Source organism: Tursiops truncatus, chromosome 1, assembly GCF_011762595.2.
Source record: "Tursiops truncatus isolate mTurTru1 chromosome 1, mTurTru1.mat.Y, whole genome shotgun sequence".
In the NCBI taxonomy this organism is placed as follows: domain Eukaryota; kingdom Metazoa; phylum Chordata; class Mammalia; order Artiodactyla; family Delphinidae; genus Tursiops; species Tursiops truncatus.
In genome coordinates this window covers 145196132-145216818 of record NC_047034.1, presented here as the reverse complement: position 1 = coordinate 145216818, position 20687 = coordinate 145196132, and the positions used below count along the sequence as shown (strand labels likewise).

Below are 20687 nucleotides of genomic sequence, written 5' to 3'. Positions count from 1 at the left end.
TGTACTTACACCCACTTCTTGGGTGAAACACTGAGGGCTAAAGTTAAACAGAACACACTTGAAGTGGCGATGACAATTCCATTACTTAAAAATTTACTCCAATGAAACCTATAAGTGGATTTTTAAAATATTTATTAAAATAACCGAAGCCCCAGACATTGCCAATGGGAACAAAGGTAAACACAGAGAATCACCATCAGTGACATTTCTATATCTTGATTTTAACCTGAAAGGGCAATGTAACAGGGAAGTGTACACTAACTGGTGCCTGGCTCCAGTGGGGAACAGCAGAGAGCATCATGTTGCCATACTTTGGCTGGCTAAGTATAAATTGTTTCATCAGATTATTACCTTAGAAGGCCCCAGCTGGGTATTTAGAGACCCAAAGTCCATTTCTCTCCAGTTTACGTATCAAATTTTGATATAAGGCAACGACGTCTTAATTTAACTTCAGCAGAAGAGCATTCTCTCTCAAGTGAATGAGGACTTTTTCATTTACGTTCAGAAATAACAATTTAAAACTTATTTCTTAAGAAGGTGAGGAAAGGAAGCAACTACTGATGCACTAAACAAGTTGGATGGATCTCAAGGATATTATGCTGAGTGAAAACCAATTTCAAGAAATTACATACTATGATTCCATTTATATTAGCATTCTCAAAATGACAAAACTTCAGTGATAGAGAACAGATCATTGGTTGTCAGGAGTTAGTGTTGGAGGGAGGCTGTATTTTAAAAGAGTAGAACTAGGGAGTTTCTTTGTGATGATGGGACAGTTCTGTATGCTGATTGTGGTGGTGGTTATGCAAATCTATAAGTGATAAATTTTCATAGTTATACACCAAAAAGTAAATAAATGAGTGCAGCAACTTGTGAAACCTGAAAAGTCTGTGGTTTAGTTACTAATATTGTACCCAATGTCAATTGCTTGGTTTTGATCATTTACTATGGTTATATAAGATATTATCATTGGGGGTTGCTGGATAAAGGGTACACCTGAACTCTCTGTATCATTTTTGTAATTTTTGGGGAGTCTAAAAAGTTTTTTTTTTAAAGTGGAGAAGGATATGCTACAGCAGAGGACAAAGGAAAGTAGTCAATCTAGACATTTTTATTAAGTTCCATTAAAAAATATTAAAACATCTGAAAAACTCACAAAGTTTATAAAACACACTCATACTCAATAATTTTATTATGTGATCGCTAGTGCTGTATGTTGAAAATGTTACATTAACATCAACCCACAAGAGTGCAAAAGTTTTACTTCCACAGTATTTAACAAATATGCATCTTAAGACAACATCTATACTCCTTGTATAAAAGATCTTAAGTTACTTTTAAAAATAAAACTTTCCCCTTAAATTCAATAAGGGTTGATTTAGCTAATTTACTCAGGGTCATGATAACTTTATATTCTTTTGGTGATAATGGGTAGATGCAAAATGCTAGGAAAACAGACTTACTTTTCAACATGTACAGTATAAAAGAGCAATTCAGATTCATAGTTGGATAGCATCTGCTTATCTAAATTTGTTGAAATAACTGATCTTAGGATTTGTTTAAAAAAAAAAAAATCCAGTGATGCTGAACACCACTATTTGAACAAAGGGCATTTAGCCCTCCTAATAGCCAGCCATCTCATAGACAATCAGGTCACTTGTTCAGCTCTTTGCCATCAGCTGCTACCAAGAAAGAGTGATCCCTAGAATGACTAGGAATTCCAAAACTATCAAAAGGCTCTGGCTTCCATAAGTATCTTCAGGAGACATCCCATCCTCATATCAGGAGGGCGGGGGAATTAAAAGTTTAAAATAATTTTGGCAACTGTCTGAGACGCTTCACATCTAAGAAGGTGCCTACTGAATTCATACTATTCATTTGCTTTAAAGTGTCAGAAGGTTTCAAACTTTCAGGAAAAATCGGAGTGTCCCTGACATTTTCTTTCTCAGGATGTTGGGTGAACTCTGCTTTTCCAGTTCGGAGTTTCACTGCAGGACTTGATTTAAGGTTCTTTAATAAGAAATCTGGGTTTTCATTCAACTGTGGTGTTGCTTTTGGCTGAACAACTTCATTTGTAATATTTCTCAATACTGGCATATCTGTGTGGGTGCCCATGGAGTCACAGTTACAAGTAGTTATCTCCCAAGCATTCCTAGAAGGCTCTTTCTGACAATCAAGTTGTTCAGCTATGCATGTAAGGTTTTGATTCGCTAAATGTTCACTCTTGGTATCTGTATTGTTTGGAGGCTCCTCTTCATCTTCACTATTGTCACTGCTTTGAATCAGTCCATATCTCTTCATGTATTTTTTGGTTGCAAATGACATGTTGTTTGGTGAAATTAAACTAAGGCCCACTGTGTTTCTGTCTGTATTAATATGTAGAAGACTAAAAGATGAGTCACAGTTATTTTGGTTTGATCGAGTGAGAGACAGTTGTGACAGCTGATTTTCATTTAAATATTTCAGAGCTATAGCATTTGCCTCCATGCTCAAATCCACACCGTTGGGGCTTAAGCCACTCATGCCAACATTAGCAAATGACATGCAGTTTAATCCAGAGATCACTGCTTCAGGGCTGATGCATGCCAACACACTGAAAGACAGAACAGAGCAGGCCATCATTTATCTTATTTTGAGTACTAAACAGTGTAATTGTAAATATGTTCCATTCTATGAAGGTAACAGTAAGTCTTCAGCTTTAAGCTTGATGGTGCTTTTTATCTGAAAGCTCAGACATCTAAGTCTTGATGATCCAGATACATTCAAGGGGTAACTATGATAACCTAGAAGGTAATCCATGATGCAAAGACTGAAAGTGGAACACAAATTAATTTTCCTAAATTTATATCAGTTATGGTTTTAAGACCAAATATAAGACCCCAAAATGTAAAGCTTTTTAATACTGGTAAAATAAAAATAAATAAAATCAAACAGAAAACACATCTGATAATATAACAAGATTTGGTGAGTAGCTCAGAATGTTACATTGTTCATAGTTGAAGAGATTCCATTTGTAATGAATGAAAAATATCAACCAGTCTCTGGATATGGACATGTGTGCGTGTGTGTGTGTATACACCAATTTTCTTTTGTTAGATATAATCCTCACTCACTTTGGCTGGTGTATCTCATTAACAGTAATCAACTGACTTGCCTTTTCCTGTATATCACATATACAATAATAGCTGCTAATTTTTATTGATGCCTTATTATGTGCTAGGCACTCTGCTAAACATTCAGTGCCTTATTTAATCCTTGCAGAAACCTTTCTCTGGGAGGTTGTCCCTATCATGTATTTCAAACTTATTCTCCATTACAACAATTCACATTTCTCTTCCCCTACTTTTCTGTTTTCTCCTCGGCACTTATGGCTACCTATATATTTAACTCACAGTTCTTATTTATAGTCTAGCTCCCTCATGAAAATCCATGAGGGCAAGGGATTTTTTGTCTCTTTCCCCCACCACTGCAGTATCCTTGGTGCCTGGAACAGTGCCTGGCACAGGGTAGGCATTCAATAAATATTTACTGAATGAATAGGTATTATTATCTTTATTTTACAGTTGAGAAAACTAAGGAATAGAGATTTTAACTAATTTCCCTAAGTTGAACAGCTAGTAACTGGCAAGCTGAGCCCAGGTCTGCCTTACTCTCTGGGACTCTATAACCACTGTTTCACTACACTGTATTCAGCAATTTGTATTTTGCTATCAGAGTTTTTCTATTCCCTAAAAATCAGAGTCCTCTGTGTACTATTATATTATATATATAATATTACAATATAGTATATTATTATTATATTCCAGTCAAACAATATGCTATGACTTTCCATACCATCCAACGAAGAAATTCAGCTGTTTTATACATGCCAGCCACTGCCTGCATCCCTACCCTCACAAAACCCAAATAACTATCAGGTATTTTTATTCTCACAAGTACCTGAAATTCTGAAGAAACTATTTTCAGCCATCAATATCCCCTAAAACCAGTGATGTCATTACCAAACAATGGAAGAATGTGCTTAATAATGCTGTTCTTTATAACTACCTTGGAATTCTTCCTCAACCTTCTTGGTATTTACTGCTTTGGAGACTGTCTTAATAAGATGGAAGAGATAGTACCAATCTATCTAGATATTATTCTTTTATGATATATTCATAGTGCTAATATCTTCTGAATATAAAGTCATTTTTCTACTTTCTTTGCCTATTTCCTCAAAATTATAAGCAATTTGCATATTAAATCAGACTTGTACATATTAAAAATATATCTATAGATAATATTAATGTAAATAATATGAAGGCAAATAAAAACTTCTAATTCAAAATGTTAAATATTAAGAAAAAGTAGATCTAATTTGAATTAGATCTTTTCTTTTAAACCATTTTTAAAAATTGAAGTATAGCTAATTTACAATGTTGTGTTAGTTTCAGGTGTACAGCAAAGTGATTCAGTTATTTATATATATATTCTTTTTCAGAGTCTTTTCCATTATAGGTTATCATAAGATATTGAATATAGTTCCCTGAGCTGTACAGTAGATCCTTGTTGTTTATCTATTTTATATGCAGTAATATGCATACGTTAATCCCAAACTCCTAATTTATCTCCTCCCCCCATCCCCTTTGGTAACCATAAGTTTATTTTCTATGTCTGTGAGTCTATTTCTGTTTTATAAGTAAGTTCATTTCTGTCATTTTTTTTAGATTCCACATATAGGTGATATCATACGATGTTTGTTTTTCTCTGTCTTACTTCACTTAATATGATAACCTCTAAGTCCATCCATGTTGCTACAAATGGCATTATTTCATTCTTTTTTTATGGCTGAGTAATAATAGATCTTTTATAGAATGGTTAAAAGATCCATATAAATCCATGAAAACAATCAATACCAGTTCAAAAGGTTCTTCAAGTTTCATTGTCTAACACAGCTAGCTAGTTTCGATTTGGGGTCTGGAGGAAACACCATTACTTTGAAAACAAAACAAATCAATAATACTCAGGACAAATGCATATAAACACTAGTGTAATTAAGATGAAAAGCAAAAGTAGGCCATTCCACTGATCAAATCCTAAAAGCCTTGATCACAGATATACTATATTAGAATCTCATTAGATATACAGTCACAAAAGGATGATGAGAGTCCATTTATGTTTAAATATGAGAGTCACATGCCAACAATTAAGGGAACGATTCCAGCTTACTTAAAGATGAAAACCAACCCTGACTACTGTCCTGTTTGAATCCCAATTAGTTACCTCCTACTTATCCTACATAGGGTTTTCAACTAGAGGAAACATACCATTTTCAAGTAGAGAGCAAGGAAATAACTAGAGAGACTGCTAAGGATCTGTTTTGAATTCAAAAGGTCACTCCAATTGGGAATATGCCTGTAGAGGCTGCTGCCAGTCCTCCATCTTCCCTACAATTTCTAGGTATGTCTGGGACCTTCTTTCATTGTTTTCCTGTTTTTGGACCTTCTTAATCTGCAGTGTTACGGAACAGGAAAACAGAAAGGAAATCTTCCTTCCCCTGTCTCAGCTACTCTTCTGGCTAGAAGATATGCTCCTGCAGTCCAGAACTGGAACGTGAAATAAGTTTTCACATAGGTACAATGACAAAGGTAGCTGGTTTATAGAACTAGGACAACAACAGGCATTACAAGGATTACAAAGATTACTTTTCTGGAATACCAAACTACAATTTATACACTATTTCTATAGGAAAAATGTGTCTTAAATTCTAAACAACTGCCTTATGAACTTTCAGCACACCAACTATATTATACCAATATCTGTTAAAAGATAACAACACAAGGCCATAAATACTGACAATAAGTATTACAGAGGTACTTATAAAAATAAGGCATTCATTGTAAACCTCAGTGATGACCCGAGTAGTTTGGATTTCCTTCCTTTATCAATTCATGAAGACCCACCAAATGTGGTAGAAGCAATGAGGATTCACAGATAGATAAAACTCACAATCTTGCTGGAAAGGCTATCACAAGAACATGCTATATAATTTATTAGAAACAAGGTACTCTGAGAGTACAAAACATCAATATTCTGGTGAGGGGTCCCAGAAACATTGACAAAGGAGGTGACGTCTGAGTTCAGCTTTGAAGGATAAGGATTCTGGCAAGCAGAAAGATAAAAAAGAGCATCCCAGGTAAAACTAACAGCAAGGAACTTTGCAAATGCCAAAGAGGGGTAAACTGGAATTTGGTAGAGAGTGGTAGGAGATTATACTAAAAGAACTAAGTTCAAGACAAACTGTGAAACAACGTGAATTAATTAGGTAGGCTTTAGATAGTCTTATGCTTGGAATCTCCTCTCAGCCTAAGACTACTGACAACAAAATATGACTTATATGTGTTAGAGAAATAGTTTCAGTGCAGTTTCATTTTTAATCACAATAACATAGAGAATCCATTAATAATGCATAAAATATAAATTAAAGATAATTTAAGAATTTTTGGTCTAATTTAGCACAGATCTTTAAAATGGTCAATTTTAATATAGGGTAATTATAATACAGTATGAAAATATGCTAGGTACCTCTCCTATGTGCTTCCATGATATACTATATCCTTCCTTTTCATAGCAGGTATCAGAGTATTTTATAATTGACTATTTATTTGTGCATCTTCTCCACTGAACTATAAGATCTATGAGGGGAAAGATGTCTTTCCTAGGTTATCTTGTATACCATGATATTTCTCATAGCTGGCTCACAGTAGCAGCTCATTGTATATTTATTGAAGTAAAATGAGTAAAAGTATTGGTGAACTACTAACACATATAGCTGGTAGGAAGGTAAAAATCTTACTCTTTCAGAAAGCAATGTAGTGACAGCCTTAAAATTTTCCTACCATTTGACTTAGTCTTTCTACTTCTGAGACTCTAGTCTAAGGAAATAATCCTAAACCTAAAAAATGCAATCTTGGCAAAAGGATGTTTATCATAGCAATATTTAAAATAGTAGACATTGAAAAAAATTTGACTCAGTTCTGACAAGAGGGGAAGGGTTAAGTAAACAAATACTATGCCCTACTTACTGGTTTATTAGTTCCCCACTAAAGATGATGCTTAGAAGACGTTACAACAACTTTGAAAACGTGATTATTTTCCAGTGTAAAACCAAAAACACTTTTTTGGGAGGGTATATACAGTATGGTCAAAACACAAAGCAGCAAAATATACACCACCGTTAAGACCCCACCAAAAACTTAAACAAGCAATAAGCATAGAGCAAAATAGTAAAAAAACAAAACAAAAAAACTATGGACTTTGGACTTAGAAGAGTAGGTTTAAAATTACAGGTGTGGGGTCTTGAGTAAATTGGTACTTAATTTCCTCATCTATAACACATGTATAATAATAGTATCTATCACACAGATTATTGCAAGGATTAACTGAAATAATGTTGCATAAAACTTCAGCACAGTTCCTCATACATTATGAGCACTCAATAAATGGTTGCTGTTAAAATTATTTTAGAAAAATAAAAGGAAATACAAAAGCAAAATTTTTAATAGTAAATGAAGTTGGTTGGTATGAATATGTTTTGTTTTGATTTTTTTGGCCTCGCGGCTTGTGGGATCTTAGTTCCCCGACCAGGGATCGAACCCAGGTCCTCAGCAGGGAAAGCACATAGTATTAACCACTGGACCACTAGGGAATTCCCCTGAATATGAGTTTTCCTTGTCTACTTTTCTAAATTTTCCAAGGTTTCCAAAATAAACATATTACTTTGACAATGGAAACAAAACAAACTCTATTTCCAAAGCTCTACAATATTTTACACAATTTATAACATAAAATAAAGCTTTTTAAAAAATGTTTTCATGTGAAGATATAGCTATATCATTGTAAAATTTTAGCCAGTTTACCCCTCTATGGAAATGATTAATTTAATATATTGTTTTGAACTGAAAATAATTTTTTTCACATCAGCTTTTACTTCCTTGAGAAAATCATCTTACATGAAACTAAAATCCTATCTATGAATGTATATCTATGGATTTTTCAACTCATATAGGTAATTGAATTTTAAAAATGGGAACAGCCCACAATATTAAATGAAAATGTCTATTTTGTAATGGTAAGTAAAGAAAAATAAACAAAATTATATATATAGGAAAACAGCAACTATGTTTCCTAATTTTCTTTGGGTGTTATTAGTTCAGATGACATTTTCTTCACTTTGTAAAATTCCAACCCCGAGCATGTATTATTTTTATAGCATAAATTTATAATATAAACTGTCATTTAAATAAAGAGAAGAATGTGACTACTCCACACTGATACATCAAAAAGGCGTTACTTTCCATTTCATTATAGGCATTTAAAAACAGAATCAAGTTCATTATATACTGAAAATTTATTCATTTCAATGTTTCATACTTAAGAGATTAAAACAGGGTGGCCACTATGAAGAAATACATTACTTAGAAACTATTCCCGGGCCTCCCTGGTGGCGCAGTGGTTGAGAGTCCGCCTGCCGATGCAGGGGACACGGGTTCGTGTCCCGGTCCAGGAAGATCCCACATGCCGCGGAGCGGCTGGGCCTGTGAGCCATGGCCGCTGAGCCTGCGCGTCCGGAGCCTGTGCTCCGCAACGGGAGAGGCCATGACAGTGAGAGGCCCGTGTACGGCAAAAACAAACAAACAAACAAACAAACAAACAAAAAAACTATTCCCTACAGGTAGCCATACCAAAACGTAAGGGCTCCACACAGATAGCAGGGTGATTTATGCATTTTAACAGATGTATATAGCCTCTATCCCAAGAGTATTGAAATAAAACCTTCAAAAATGCTAGACTCATTCCTACACTGGTGGTAGGCATATAAACTAGTAAAACTATTTTGGTCGGCAATGGCAACATCTACCAAAACTTCAGATGCACATATCCTTTGATCCTGCTTATTTCCAGGAATTTATCCTACAAAGACACTTGTACAAGTATATGTAGAATGATGTTCACTTAGCATTGTTTGAGATAAGAAATAAGAGATTCAGCCTAAAAGTCCATTAATAGAGAACTTGGGTTCACTATATTATAGTACATGGGCACAACAGAATATTATCCAGCTGTTTAAATGCATGAGAAAGAACTGCATATACCTATAAAGAAAAGTACCTAAGATATAACGTTAAGCAAAAACCCCAAATTGCAACACTTATCACACAGATACATACTTGAACATGCCTAGAGCATTTCTAGAAGAATACCAAAGAAACAGTTAAGAGAAATAATCTAGGAGGAGTCAGACTGAGGAGTCTGGGACGTGGGGGCTTTTGCATTCTATCTGATATTCTTGCATGTTATTTGATATTTTTTTAAATCATGAAATTGTATTATTTTTGTAACTAGAAAATGACATCAAAAATAATTAATAGAAAGCACACTAGCCTTAATAACATAATTTCCAGATTTTATCCTCTTTAAAACAAGTATGTGTTGAGGTGATCTTTGATGAAGAGGAATCTAAACAGAAGAACATGGCCAGTTGGAACTGGTGAGCAATAAGTAAGGTTCATATAACTATATTCTTCAAAACACATTTCTACAAAAAGGAATTTTTTTTTAAAGGAAATAATCTTGTTTTAAAATTTATTTACTTTGGGCTGCGTTGGGTCTTCGTTGCTACGTGCAGGCTTTCTCTCTAGTTGCGGCGAGAGGGGGCTACTCTTCGTTGTGGTACGTGGGCTTCTCATTGCAGTGGCTTCTCTTGTTGCAGAGCATGGGCTCTAGGCGTGCAGGCTTCGGTAGTTGTAGCACACAGGCTCAGTAGTTGTGGCTCGTGGGCTCTAGAGCACAGGCTCAGTAGTTGTGGTGCACGGGCTTAGCTGCTCCACGGCATGTGGGATCTTCCCGGTCCAGGGCTCGAAGCCGTGTCCCCTGCATTGGCAGGCGGATTCTTAACCACTGCGCCACCAGGGGAGTCGCACAAAAAGGAATGTTTTTGCCTTTTAGATGGCATAACTGCATTAACTGTACATCCAGTAGCTGGCGCAGACTCCATCACCTCCAGGAAAACTTTTCCAGACATCAAAAATGAGCAAAAGCTCATTTCTCTTTCTATAAGACTCCCAGAGCATATTGTTGGCCAATATCCCTCAAGTTACTTAGGTATATAACCTGCTCCTCTACTAGAAAAATCTAAAGGGTAGAAACAATCTCTTATATTCATCATATAGTAGACCCTGAAAAAAGGATAAGCCAATTGAATTGAGTGGCAAGCTTATACCTTTTTTCATGAGACAGCTGCAATACATTTAAATTTTTCTTTATCTTTTAAAACAAATTTTAAAGTTACCTGGCATGATCCACTTTATGTACATTTTTCTTCATTTTAGTAGGAGAATCAATTTTTACTCCAAGGCTTCTTAGTTGCTTAAGGGTTGCATTAAGAACACAATCTTTGTCCACCGGTCCTGAATCATGGTTTTTTTTTTTAGTATGGTAAACATTCTGCATTCTGGTGCATTCGTGACTGATAATTACTGCTTTGGTGGATGGCTGCTCAGTTTCCTTGTGGGAGTTATTCAATAGGTGGTTCCCTTGACCCTGATGAAAAAAGAAAAAGGACATATTTGAAAAATCACTATTAACAGTCTTAGGAAACAAAAATGCAAATAATAGTGGTAAGTAATGCCAGAGAAGAGCAAAATATTATCCTGCTAAATTCTACAAAATATCAAATACATTTGCCAAGTTTTATGGAGTTTTTATAAAAGAAGCCCATCTTAATGAATGAATGATTTCATCAGATCCTACAGAAAACTTAGCATGTTTGTTCAGAATTTGTTCATTTTAAAACCAAAAGATTTAAAATCATTTGAGTAATATTTCAAGTATTTTTAAGGATTTATAGTAAATTCTTTATAAACAAAAGTTTAAAATCATGCCTTCATTTGAAAAATGATAATGTTTCAGAGTTATAAGTTTGATCTTTATGTTACTTTGAGAATTTGACTCCTCTCTTTTCTCGCTTTGAATGAGAATGACCTGTGATCCTATCTCTGCCTTCCTGACATTAAATCATATTTCATTCCCTTGAGCACACGGCTGCTAGCACCAGTCTAGGACCTAGCAGGCAAATAACAAATATGTGTTAACTCATGAATACTTAAGGCCCTATGACATATGTTTAATTAGCCTTCAATTATAAATGGAGAAATCAAATGTTCCAAAGTCTACAATTGGTAAGCGACAGCCACGGTCATTTGACCTTCAAGTCCCAGTTTACATTCTAGCTTTTCCAAGATGACTATTTCCTCCAACCAGAATTACCCCTTTTTATTGTGTATTGCCTTTGCTTACAGCACTTCTCAGCCTGTCCTATAGTTATTTGTTACTGGTATCCATGGGCTATTATCCATAGGTTTTCAAAGGCAGAGACGGTCATATTCATCTGTATATTATCCACTTAGTTCATTTTCTTATACTAAGCTAAATATTCAATAAAAATCTGCTTATCTGAACTAAAGTCAGTAAATATTATCATAAATATTCTACTACTTTCCAATTTTCAAGTTTCCTGCAAACTCTCGCTTATTTTTCTGGTACTAACTTTAGTTTGAATTTGGCATAATGTCAACATATTTTTAAAATAAGACATTTTTTCCCTGGCTATCTAAGTATCTGATGACTGGCATGCTTACAATGAGTTACTGAATTTAGGTTATCATAATTTATGAAAAGCTAAAAGAAATAAGTGACATATCATTAATTTGGGGAAAAACTTTTTATATCAAGGTCCCAATCAGTTTAAGGATAGGAAAGGCTTAACTCACATATCCTAGACTAAATAACCATCTCACAAAAGATGAAATGCTTTACATTTTCTTACCAACACATCCTGGAATAGTTTCTGGTTATCAGATGGTTGATGAGGCAAGGGTTGCATTACTTGCTCAGTTTTGGGTTCCCCTGATGTTACAGAGCTATTAGTGGCACCCTCTGTTGGTCCACTTTGGAAGCACATGCTTACACTCTCCGCCAGCAGAGGATTTGGAAAGAATACAGGCACATCAGGTTCTTTTTCCACAAGTGGAGAAGAGCTGCTTGAAAGGACATACATATATAAAGTAAGTGTTAGTTATCAAGGTATCTTTAATGTATATTTGAAGTGCAGTAACTTTGGGAGAACGGGGTAAGACTCGGCAGCATTCTGGTTTGTACCGTCAGCTCTTAGTGGTACTAGATAAGCATTTCATCTTGATTGGCTGTATATAAATGGTTAAGATGGTAAATTCTATGTTATTTTGTTTTACAACAACAACAAAAAAACAAGCAAAAACCTTAAAAGGTTTATTAAAACAAACACAATTCCTTATACTGTCAGTCAAAGCTCTCTGAAATTTGGTAGTCAACTTGGCTTTTCAGCCAATCTCTTTCAATGCCTGTTTTATTTTATATTCTGAACAAACTGGATTACTAACAGTACTCTGAATTCTGCCCATAAATTTTGTCTACAACAGAACAGTTCTCAATCTTGGCTACAAATCAATATCACTTGTAAAGTTTTAAAAAATACAACTGTTTGGACTTCTCCCTTCAGAGATTCTGAATTGGTGAAGGGTCCAAATTTACCTGTATTTTCAAGCGCCACTGAGCCAAGACTTACTGTTCTAATGCCTTTAAATTGGCACACTCTCATCAAAATCCTATCTACTGCTTGAGGGACATTTTAAAACTTTGCTTCCTCTATGATGTTCTAAAACCTTAACTGGGTATGTCCTCTTGCTTCTTTCAACCCCCATTAGCACTTCCTTTTATCTCTTAGGTCACATATATTCTCATTTATAATATAGTTTGTTCATTGTGTCTGGGGCAAATTTCTTAATCTCTCTGGGCCTCAGTTTCCTCATTCATCAAATGCGAAAAATGATATCCACCTCCCTGAGTTGAAAAACATGAGACAGGATTAAAGGAGATACAAAGTACCTAGCATAGTACCAGATAAACATAGTGGGTGCTCCATAACTGCTAGTTCTCTTCATCTCCTGCTGCTATCCCCTTGCTTCCTAAATATCACATTGAACCTTTATCTTCAACCATGTTAACTAATTTCACTTTAGTGAAAATACCAAAACTCAAATGTAGAAGCAGAAATCCAGCCTTTAGAGATTTTATGGCTTTTTGGGAAAGTACTTGTACTGAGCAGGATTTTTATCATGCAAACATTTGCAAAAGCACTTTATAAGGAGAGTCCATGTCAGTTACTGAGTTTGCCTTATTCTACCTTTAGCTAAATGATGACAATAATTAGGTACTAATTCTGGTACTATTCTATGTGTTTTAAATACATCAACTCATCTAATCTTTACAATGCTGATAGGTACTACTTTCACCGTCTCCATTTATAGACAGGAAAACAGAGTCTTCTAGACATTATGAGACCTGCCCATGGTCACACTGCTGTGATTCAAATCCAGGCAGTTTGGCACCATGCTCTTAATCACTCTACTATATTGCATTTTCAAGAATTTAAAAATATGTGTCTTGGTGTCTAACCTACCAAACAAAAATAAAAGCTAAAAAAGAAGACAAGAACCAAAACATTAAAGATTTCAAATTAAAAAAAATTGTTTAAAGATGATTCTAATATGGCAAGTATTAGTAGGTATGTCCAAAGCACGACTTCTTAAAAAAAAAAAGCAAGCTTGTGTCAAAAGAAATATCATCTACCACTCTCCCCTGGGAAAAAGCAACCAATTATCATATATGCTGCAAGCCAAAAAATTTATCTTTCACAAACTGCTTTAACATTAGACTGATTCAGCAAGACATCCAAAGAGGGCAGGGAACCCAGGTGGCCAGGTGCCATGTATGAATACTTAGCACTGGGAACCACAGCATGAATCAGACCAGATGTTTGGGAAGAATCTCCTAAAGAAGCACCCAAACCACCATATACCACACTGGAGATACTATTTAATCCAAGTCATATATTAAGCTGAACAAAAATCAGATTTACATCTGTTATATGTTGGAATCAACAGAGTTAGTTAATTGCCCTGAAAAAGCAATTAACTGCATTCTATCAATGAACTCAGATCTGTTTCTGAAGTTAAAAACCAAAATGGCTTGGAGATTTTTTTTTTTTTTGATGTGGATCATTTTTAAAGTCTTTGTTGAATTTGTTACAACATTGCTCCTGTTTTATGTTTTGTTTTTTTGTCCAAGAGGCATGTGGGCTCTTAGCTCCCCAACCAGGGATCAAACCCACACTCCCTATATTGGAAGGCAAAGTCTTAACAAGTGGACTGTCAGGGAAGTCCCTGGATTGGAGACTTTTTAAAGTTCTGACTTAAAAACTATTTCAGGGGTAAAACCTCCTAATTCCTGATAGTCTACAGTTTACAGAAGTTAGGGAGAATAAATAAGGATAACCACAGTTCATGCCTCTTTGTTCTCAGTTTCTATAATTATTCCAAATAAAATGTGGACTTATTTTGGGGCTCACCCCAAATTGCTCTTCCTATCACTGAACGTTTATGAAGGAGCTAACATGGGGAACCAGACACTGGGTCAAGTCCTAAAGATATAGAAATGAGTAGGATCCCTATCCTGTAGGAATTCAGTCTAGTCGGGGAGACACATATACAGATCTTTTTAATACACTTGTGGTACATACTATGAGTACTTAATTGAATTGTAAGGTTAAGACATATACTCTACTGAGCAAAGCAGATAAATATTTCTAGTTTTCTGGAGGGGTGTATTTATTGTTTTAATCATTATTGTAACCAGAATAATTTAAAATGTCAAATATTATCAAAAGGCTTATAATTTTAAAAAGTAATCAACGGCCTGCCCCATGCCACCCCCACCACTGAATTCACCTCTTTTAAAACTGTTTCATGTGATATATTACCCTGTAGTGTTTTAACTTACATTATTGCACTACCTTTAACATTTATGCTACACCTGATCCCTTCCACCACAGTCAATTCCGAGGCACCTTCACCTCACTTGGTCTTTAGTCTATTAACGAGTCTCCCTACTTCCACTCTTAATCCTCATCAGTTCACTTGCCACAAAACAGCTAGAATGGCCTTTAAAAAAAGAAAATCAGATCATACCAGCCCATCATTTAAAATCCTCCCTGGTTCTAATGAACACAAAATAAATTCAGAACTCCTTTTTACAACCTACAAAGCCCTACATAATTTGGTTCCTGCCTGTTATCTCTGACCATATTTCCTGTGCTCTCTCAGTCACTAAGTTCAGCCACAATGGCTTTCCTGCTTGTTTCTGGAACTCTCAAGCTCACGCACACCTCAGGGTCTACACTTGCCATTTCCTCCACCTGGAACACTCTTTGCCAGATATTGTCATGGTTGGCTTCTTCTCATCATTCAAGCCACTGCTCAAATGTTACCCCCTCAGGGAAGGCTTCTTTCACCACCCTACTTAATAATGCCTCCTCACTCCCATGCCACTATCCCAGTTACACTCCACTTGGTCACCCTGGTTTATTTTCTTCAGGCAGTTGTCATTATATGAAATTATATGATTTCCTGCCGATGTGGTTACTGTTTGTCTCTACAACTCATGGAAATTCCATGATGTCAGGAGCTTTGTCTGACCTACTGCTCAATCTCTAGGGCCTAGTTCTGTGGCAGCACATACCAGAAACTCAAAGAATATTTGTTGAATTTATTTCCAAATTTGCTAAGGATCTAAATTACTTCACAATCCTTATCTTTTTTTAATGAAAATTTCATAATGAAAAATTTCAGACACAAGAGGGAATAGTTTAACAAATCACTATGTACCATCACTTTTTAAAATTACCTACTCAGTCTACCTTACTTCAACTATACCCCTAGCCATTTCATCCCCACCAGCTTATTCTGAAGTATATCTCAGGTAACAGGTTGTATCTCTCAGAAATAAAGACTTAGCTATACATATATAATTGCAATATGGTAAATCTTTAAAAATTTACAAAATTCAGGACCCCAGCTCCAACTGGGATCTAGTGTTATCAGAATCTCTACAGTGAGGCCTGAGCATACATATTTTTGAAATTTTCTTCAAATGTTCTGATTCAGCCAGACTGTTTTACACATCCAGTGAGCGACATCTGGGAATGGTTCTAGAAGGCTCAGAATTATCTGTTACAGGGAATTCCCTGATGGTCCAGTGGTTAGGACTCCTCGATTCCACTGAAGGGGGCACAGGTTCAATCCCTGGTCAGGGAACTAAGATCCCGCATGCCACGCAATGCGGCCAAAAAAGAAAATTCAAAAAAAAGAGAAAAGAATTGTCTGTTACATAGGAATCACATTAGGAAAGACACCAATGAAAATACTTTTAGAAAAGAAACAGTTTCTGAGTTAGAGTACCAGAAGAATATTAGAATTTAAAAAGAAAAAAAGAGGTAAGATGAATACTGAATCAAAGAGATCTTACTTGGATATAGAAAGTTGCTGATTAAATTCTTCCACAGCAATGTTGCTCTCTTCAAAACTGGGAATATCAACAGCTTTTAATGAAGATGCACTACCAGGAGTACTTGTGACTTCATTATTAATATCGACAGAAAAATTCATGTCCTCACTGGAAATCTTGGTATCATCTTGTCTCAGCTGAGATTCAGGCTCTTGATCATCACCTGCCGCATTCCAAAACAAGCTGGCACCTAGACGTTAGATGATTTAACAGATACTGAAACAAACATTCACTTATAAAAATAATTCTCTGACAAACCTTTGTTAAGTAACACTAGCTATATTAGTTTAACACAATTACCCAGAACTGTTTTCAGATTATATTTTCTCAGAAATGCCATGAAGAGGTAAGTGAAAGGTGAAAAGAGAGAAAACTGGGGTACAAAGGGAAAGAGGACATTCTGGGCCCTACCTCTTCAAGAGGTGTGGCTCTCAAATGATGTGTTTTACCTATCAAGGTTCTAAATATGATTTGGGGTGTATATGTGTTTTGAAAACTGCTGTTCTGAAAAACAGGAGAAAATATATAAAATGCAAATCCTTAGGCTCTCTGATTTTGATTCTTAAATACAATATTTATGATGCTATATTAGAGATGTATCAGACATACATAATATCAGGCGAGTATTTAAAAATCAAATGTCGGGACTTCCCTGGTGGCGCAGTGGTTAAGAATCCACCTGCCAATGTAGGGGACACGGGTTTAAGCCTTGGTCCGGGAAGATCCCACATGCTGCGGAGCAACTAAGCCTGTGCGCCACAACTACTGAGCCTGCGTGCCACAACTACTGAAGCTCGCGCGCCTAGAGCCCGTGCTCCACAACAAGAGAAACCACCGCAACGAGAAGCCTGCACACCGCAATGAAGAGTAGCCCCCACTCGCCGAAGCTAGAGAAAGCCCGCGTGCTGCAACAAAGACCCAACACAGCCAAAAATAAATTAAAAAAAAAAAAAGGCCTTCTATTTTGCTTACCAAATGAAGTAGACATGGCTTTGTGAAATATGCAGTAAAGCCTGTCCATGACACAGTAATGTGTAGAGTCCCAGACAACTCAGAACCCTGTGTTTCCCCACTGAGCCCTATTTTCTCTACCATCTGTTCTGCCATCTCTCAATTCCACCAAGATTCTACATTCCCTGCAAAGCCCAGAATCAATAACACTGCATAGATGAAACCTTCCCTGATCCCTCAAACCACAGATGACTTCTCTCATTAGAACTGGGGGTTCATCTTGAGAAAGCAGCAAAAACAAACAATATATTATGTTATATGGTTTCCAATCTGTTTTCAGGTATAGTTTTCAGAAAGAGTAATATTACACAAAGACTTAAGTTATACTCTCATCACCTTGGTTTTGACATTATGTGTACCATGTACAAATTTAAAAAATGAAATTACCTGTGCTTACAGCAATGCTTACACTTTTTCTCATGTGCAAAGCAGGGGGAGATTGTGCTTCCATGGAAACCAACTCCATTTGTCTGGCAGCTTGCACTGTGTCTTCAACAGTGGTTGTCTTAGGGGAACAGGGCTGCAGAGACTGTGCTTCCAACAAACGCTGAATCTGTATCAATTAAAAACATACTTTACACTGACAGTGAAGTAATCAACCAAACTGGCATAAGAGTTTAAAAATGAATTACAAAGTGCCCCCGTTATAAATAACTGACTTTTAACTATATTTTCTCACATTTCAACTACATTATACCATAAAACTTAATCAATGTCGAAAATCATTGTCATTAGTTATTAAGAACTTAAGTGGGCTATCTATAAATTTAAAAATAAAAACATACACGTGTTTAGATTAGCATTCATAAATTGACACTCACATAGAAAAGCCTTAATGTTAACACTTCAAACATTTTATTCCTATTTCACTTACAAACCAAAAGTAAGATAGGAGGCATACTCTAACTCCATATACCAAATTTGAACAATTTTTTACACAAGATTCATCTTATAAAAGCTAACCAGAATTGCCCGCATTTGGTCATGCTGAAACTGGAAATATTAATAACAGTCTCTAACACTGAGTGCTTCCTGTTTACAAGACACTACAATAAGAGCTCTTATGTATGATTTTTACAATGACTCCATGAAGAATGTACTACTATTAAGCACACTTTACACAGAAAAAAACTTGAGGCACTAAAAATAAAGTTACTTGCCCAGATCACATAACTAACAAGTAGCAAAGCTGAAGTTCAAACACCAAAAGCTTCCCCTCCTCCTTTTAAAATTGAGATGTGATTCACATACAATAAAACTTATCCCTTTGAAGTATACAATTCCATGGTTTTTAGGATATTCACAAAGTCTGCATCCATCACCACCATCTAACTCTACAATATTTTCATCAACCCCCGAAAAATCTCTGTACCCATTAGCTGTCACTCTCCATGGCCCCAGAACCTAGCCTTTGGCAGCAACTAATCTACTTTCTGTCTCTGTAGATTTGCCTATTCTGGACATTTGATATAAATGAAACCAAACAATATGTGGCCTTACATCTTGCTTCTTTCACTTAGCATAACGTTTTCAAAGTTCATCTGTGCTGTAGTACCTATCAGTACTTCATTCCTTTTGATGACTGAAATATTCCATTGTATAGATAATGTCACACTGTGTTCATCTATTCATCAGTTGATAGACTTTGGATTATTTCATCCTTGGCTATTATAAATAATGTTGCTATGAACATGTGTATACAAGTTTTTGTGTGAACATATTTTTTCATTTCCCCTGGATATACACCTAGGAGTGGAAAAGCCTCCCTTTTTAAACACTGTAATTTTCTATTTCCCTGTAAGTTATACTGTTGTGTTCAACTCATTAACTTTAGTAGATTAACTTTATTAATATAGGAAAATAAGTATTATCAATAATTGTTGAGATCAATAGAAATACGACCTGCATTAATAATACAAAGTGGCATATGTACTTATAGTGGTTTGGAGCATGGGCTTTAGTGTCATGAGGATATAAGTTTAAATCCTACTCTGCTACCGTTTGGAAAAGCTATTTAGCTACTATGAGCTTCAACATTACCTAAAACTAAGGTTGTTGTGAGGACTAAGAGATAAACAAAATAACTGTAATTTGTTGAGTGTTTACTATAGCCTCATCCTACAGTAAGCACTTTATCTAGACTGACAGGTGTGTGTGTGTGTGAATATATATACATATACATATAAATTCATTTAACCATCAAATCTACATATAATACCAATCACTGCCCTCAATTTACAGCTGAGAAAAGTGAGGTTTAGAAAGACTGCCTAGGAAGTACTCGATAAGAGATTTATTATAAAGCTATAGAGATTAAACTGAATGGTAATAGTGCTGGAATAGACAGGCAGATCAATGGGGAACACAGTACAGAAACAGATACAAACACATGATACTTTAATTATACAATAAAAAATGCATTTCTAAATCACTAACAAAAAGATATATTATTCAGTAAATATATGGAGTCAGTCATCTAAGGATTAAAAATAAAAAAATCTTTTATCTCATATACCAAAATAAAGCAACAAATATAATCCTGGGGGCGTGGTGGTAATGAAGACTAAATTTTTTATGATCTTAAAGGGAAGAGGCTCTTCTAAACATAATACAAAACCCAAAAAGAAAATGACTGATAAATCTAATTATGTCTAAGCTGGAATATTCTGTACAAATGATTAAAACACAAAACACTTAAGACAAACTGTAAGAAATACCACATACAGATGATAAAGAACCGATTTCCTTAATATACAATAAGCTCTTATAAATTGATTAGAAAAGAACTTAATAGAAAAATGGGTAAATAGCAGAGACTTTATAGAAAGAAAATACAAATGGCCAATAAACAATAAAATGATCACTCATAATAATACAATGCAAATCAAACATTTCTATTAATAAAGACTGATAACAATTTAAGAGTAGATATGTCCAGTATTAGAGACATGGGAAAAATTTTCAAGTATTAAATTGGTATAGCCTTTCTGGTGGCCTTTTTCACTCATTCAAGTTACAAAATATGTATTAAACAACTGTTTTTTTTTTTTTGTTTTTTTTTTTTGCAGTACGCGGGCCTCTCACTGTTGTGGCCTCTCCCATTGCAGAGCACAGGCTCTGGATATGCAGGCTCAGCGGCCATTGCTCACGGGCCTAGCCGCTCCGCGGCATGTGGGATCTTCCCGGACCGGGGCATG

The 20687-nt window shown here is 35.5% G+C and overlaps 1 protein-coding gene across 7 annotated transcripts in view; it reads right to left on the bottom strand.

The window, feature by feature from the left end:
• Positions 1 to 1091: 1091 nt before the first annotated feature.
• The window catches only part of STIL (STIL centriolar assembly protein), a 63983-nt gene continuing 44387 nt past the window's right edge, over positions 1092 to 20687 (bottom strand). For 5 of the 7 annotated variants that reach the window (XM_019937846.2, XM_019937845.3, XM_073790060.1 and 2 more), the window contains 5 exons: positions 17878 to 18043; positions 16441 to 16669; positions 11867 to 12080; positions 10331 to 10581; positions 1092 to 2593 (listed from right to left, as the gene is read on the bottom strand). In XM_019937846.2, the coding sequence (XP_019793405.1) occupies positions 1807 to 2593; positions 10331 to 10581; positions 11867 to 12080; positions 16441 to 16669; positions 17878 to 18043 (1647 nt within the window). In that variant the 3' untranslated portion in view covers positions 1092 to 1806. Of the gene's footprint in view, positions 2594 to 9632; positions 10218 to 10330; positions 10582 to 11866; positions 12081 to 16440; positions 16670 to 17877; positions 18044 to 20687 lie in introns of all 7 variants that reach the window. The other 2 variants (XR_012325112.1, XM_019937847.3) reach the window with 2 other exon arrangements.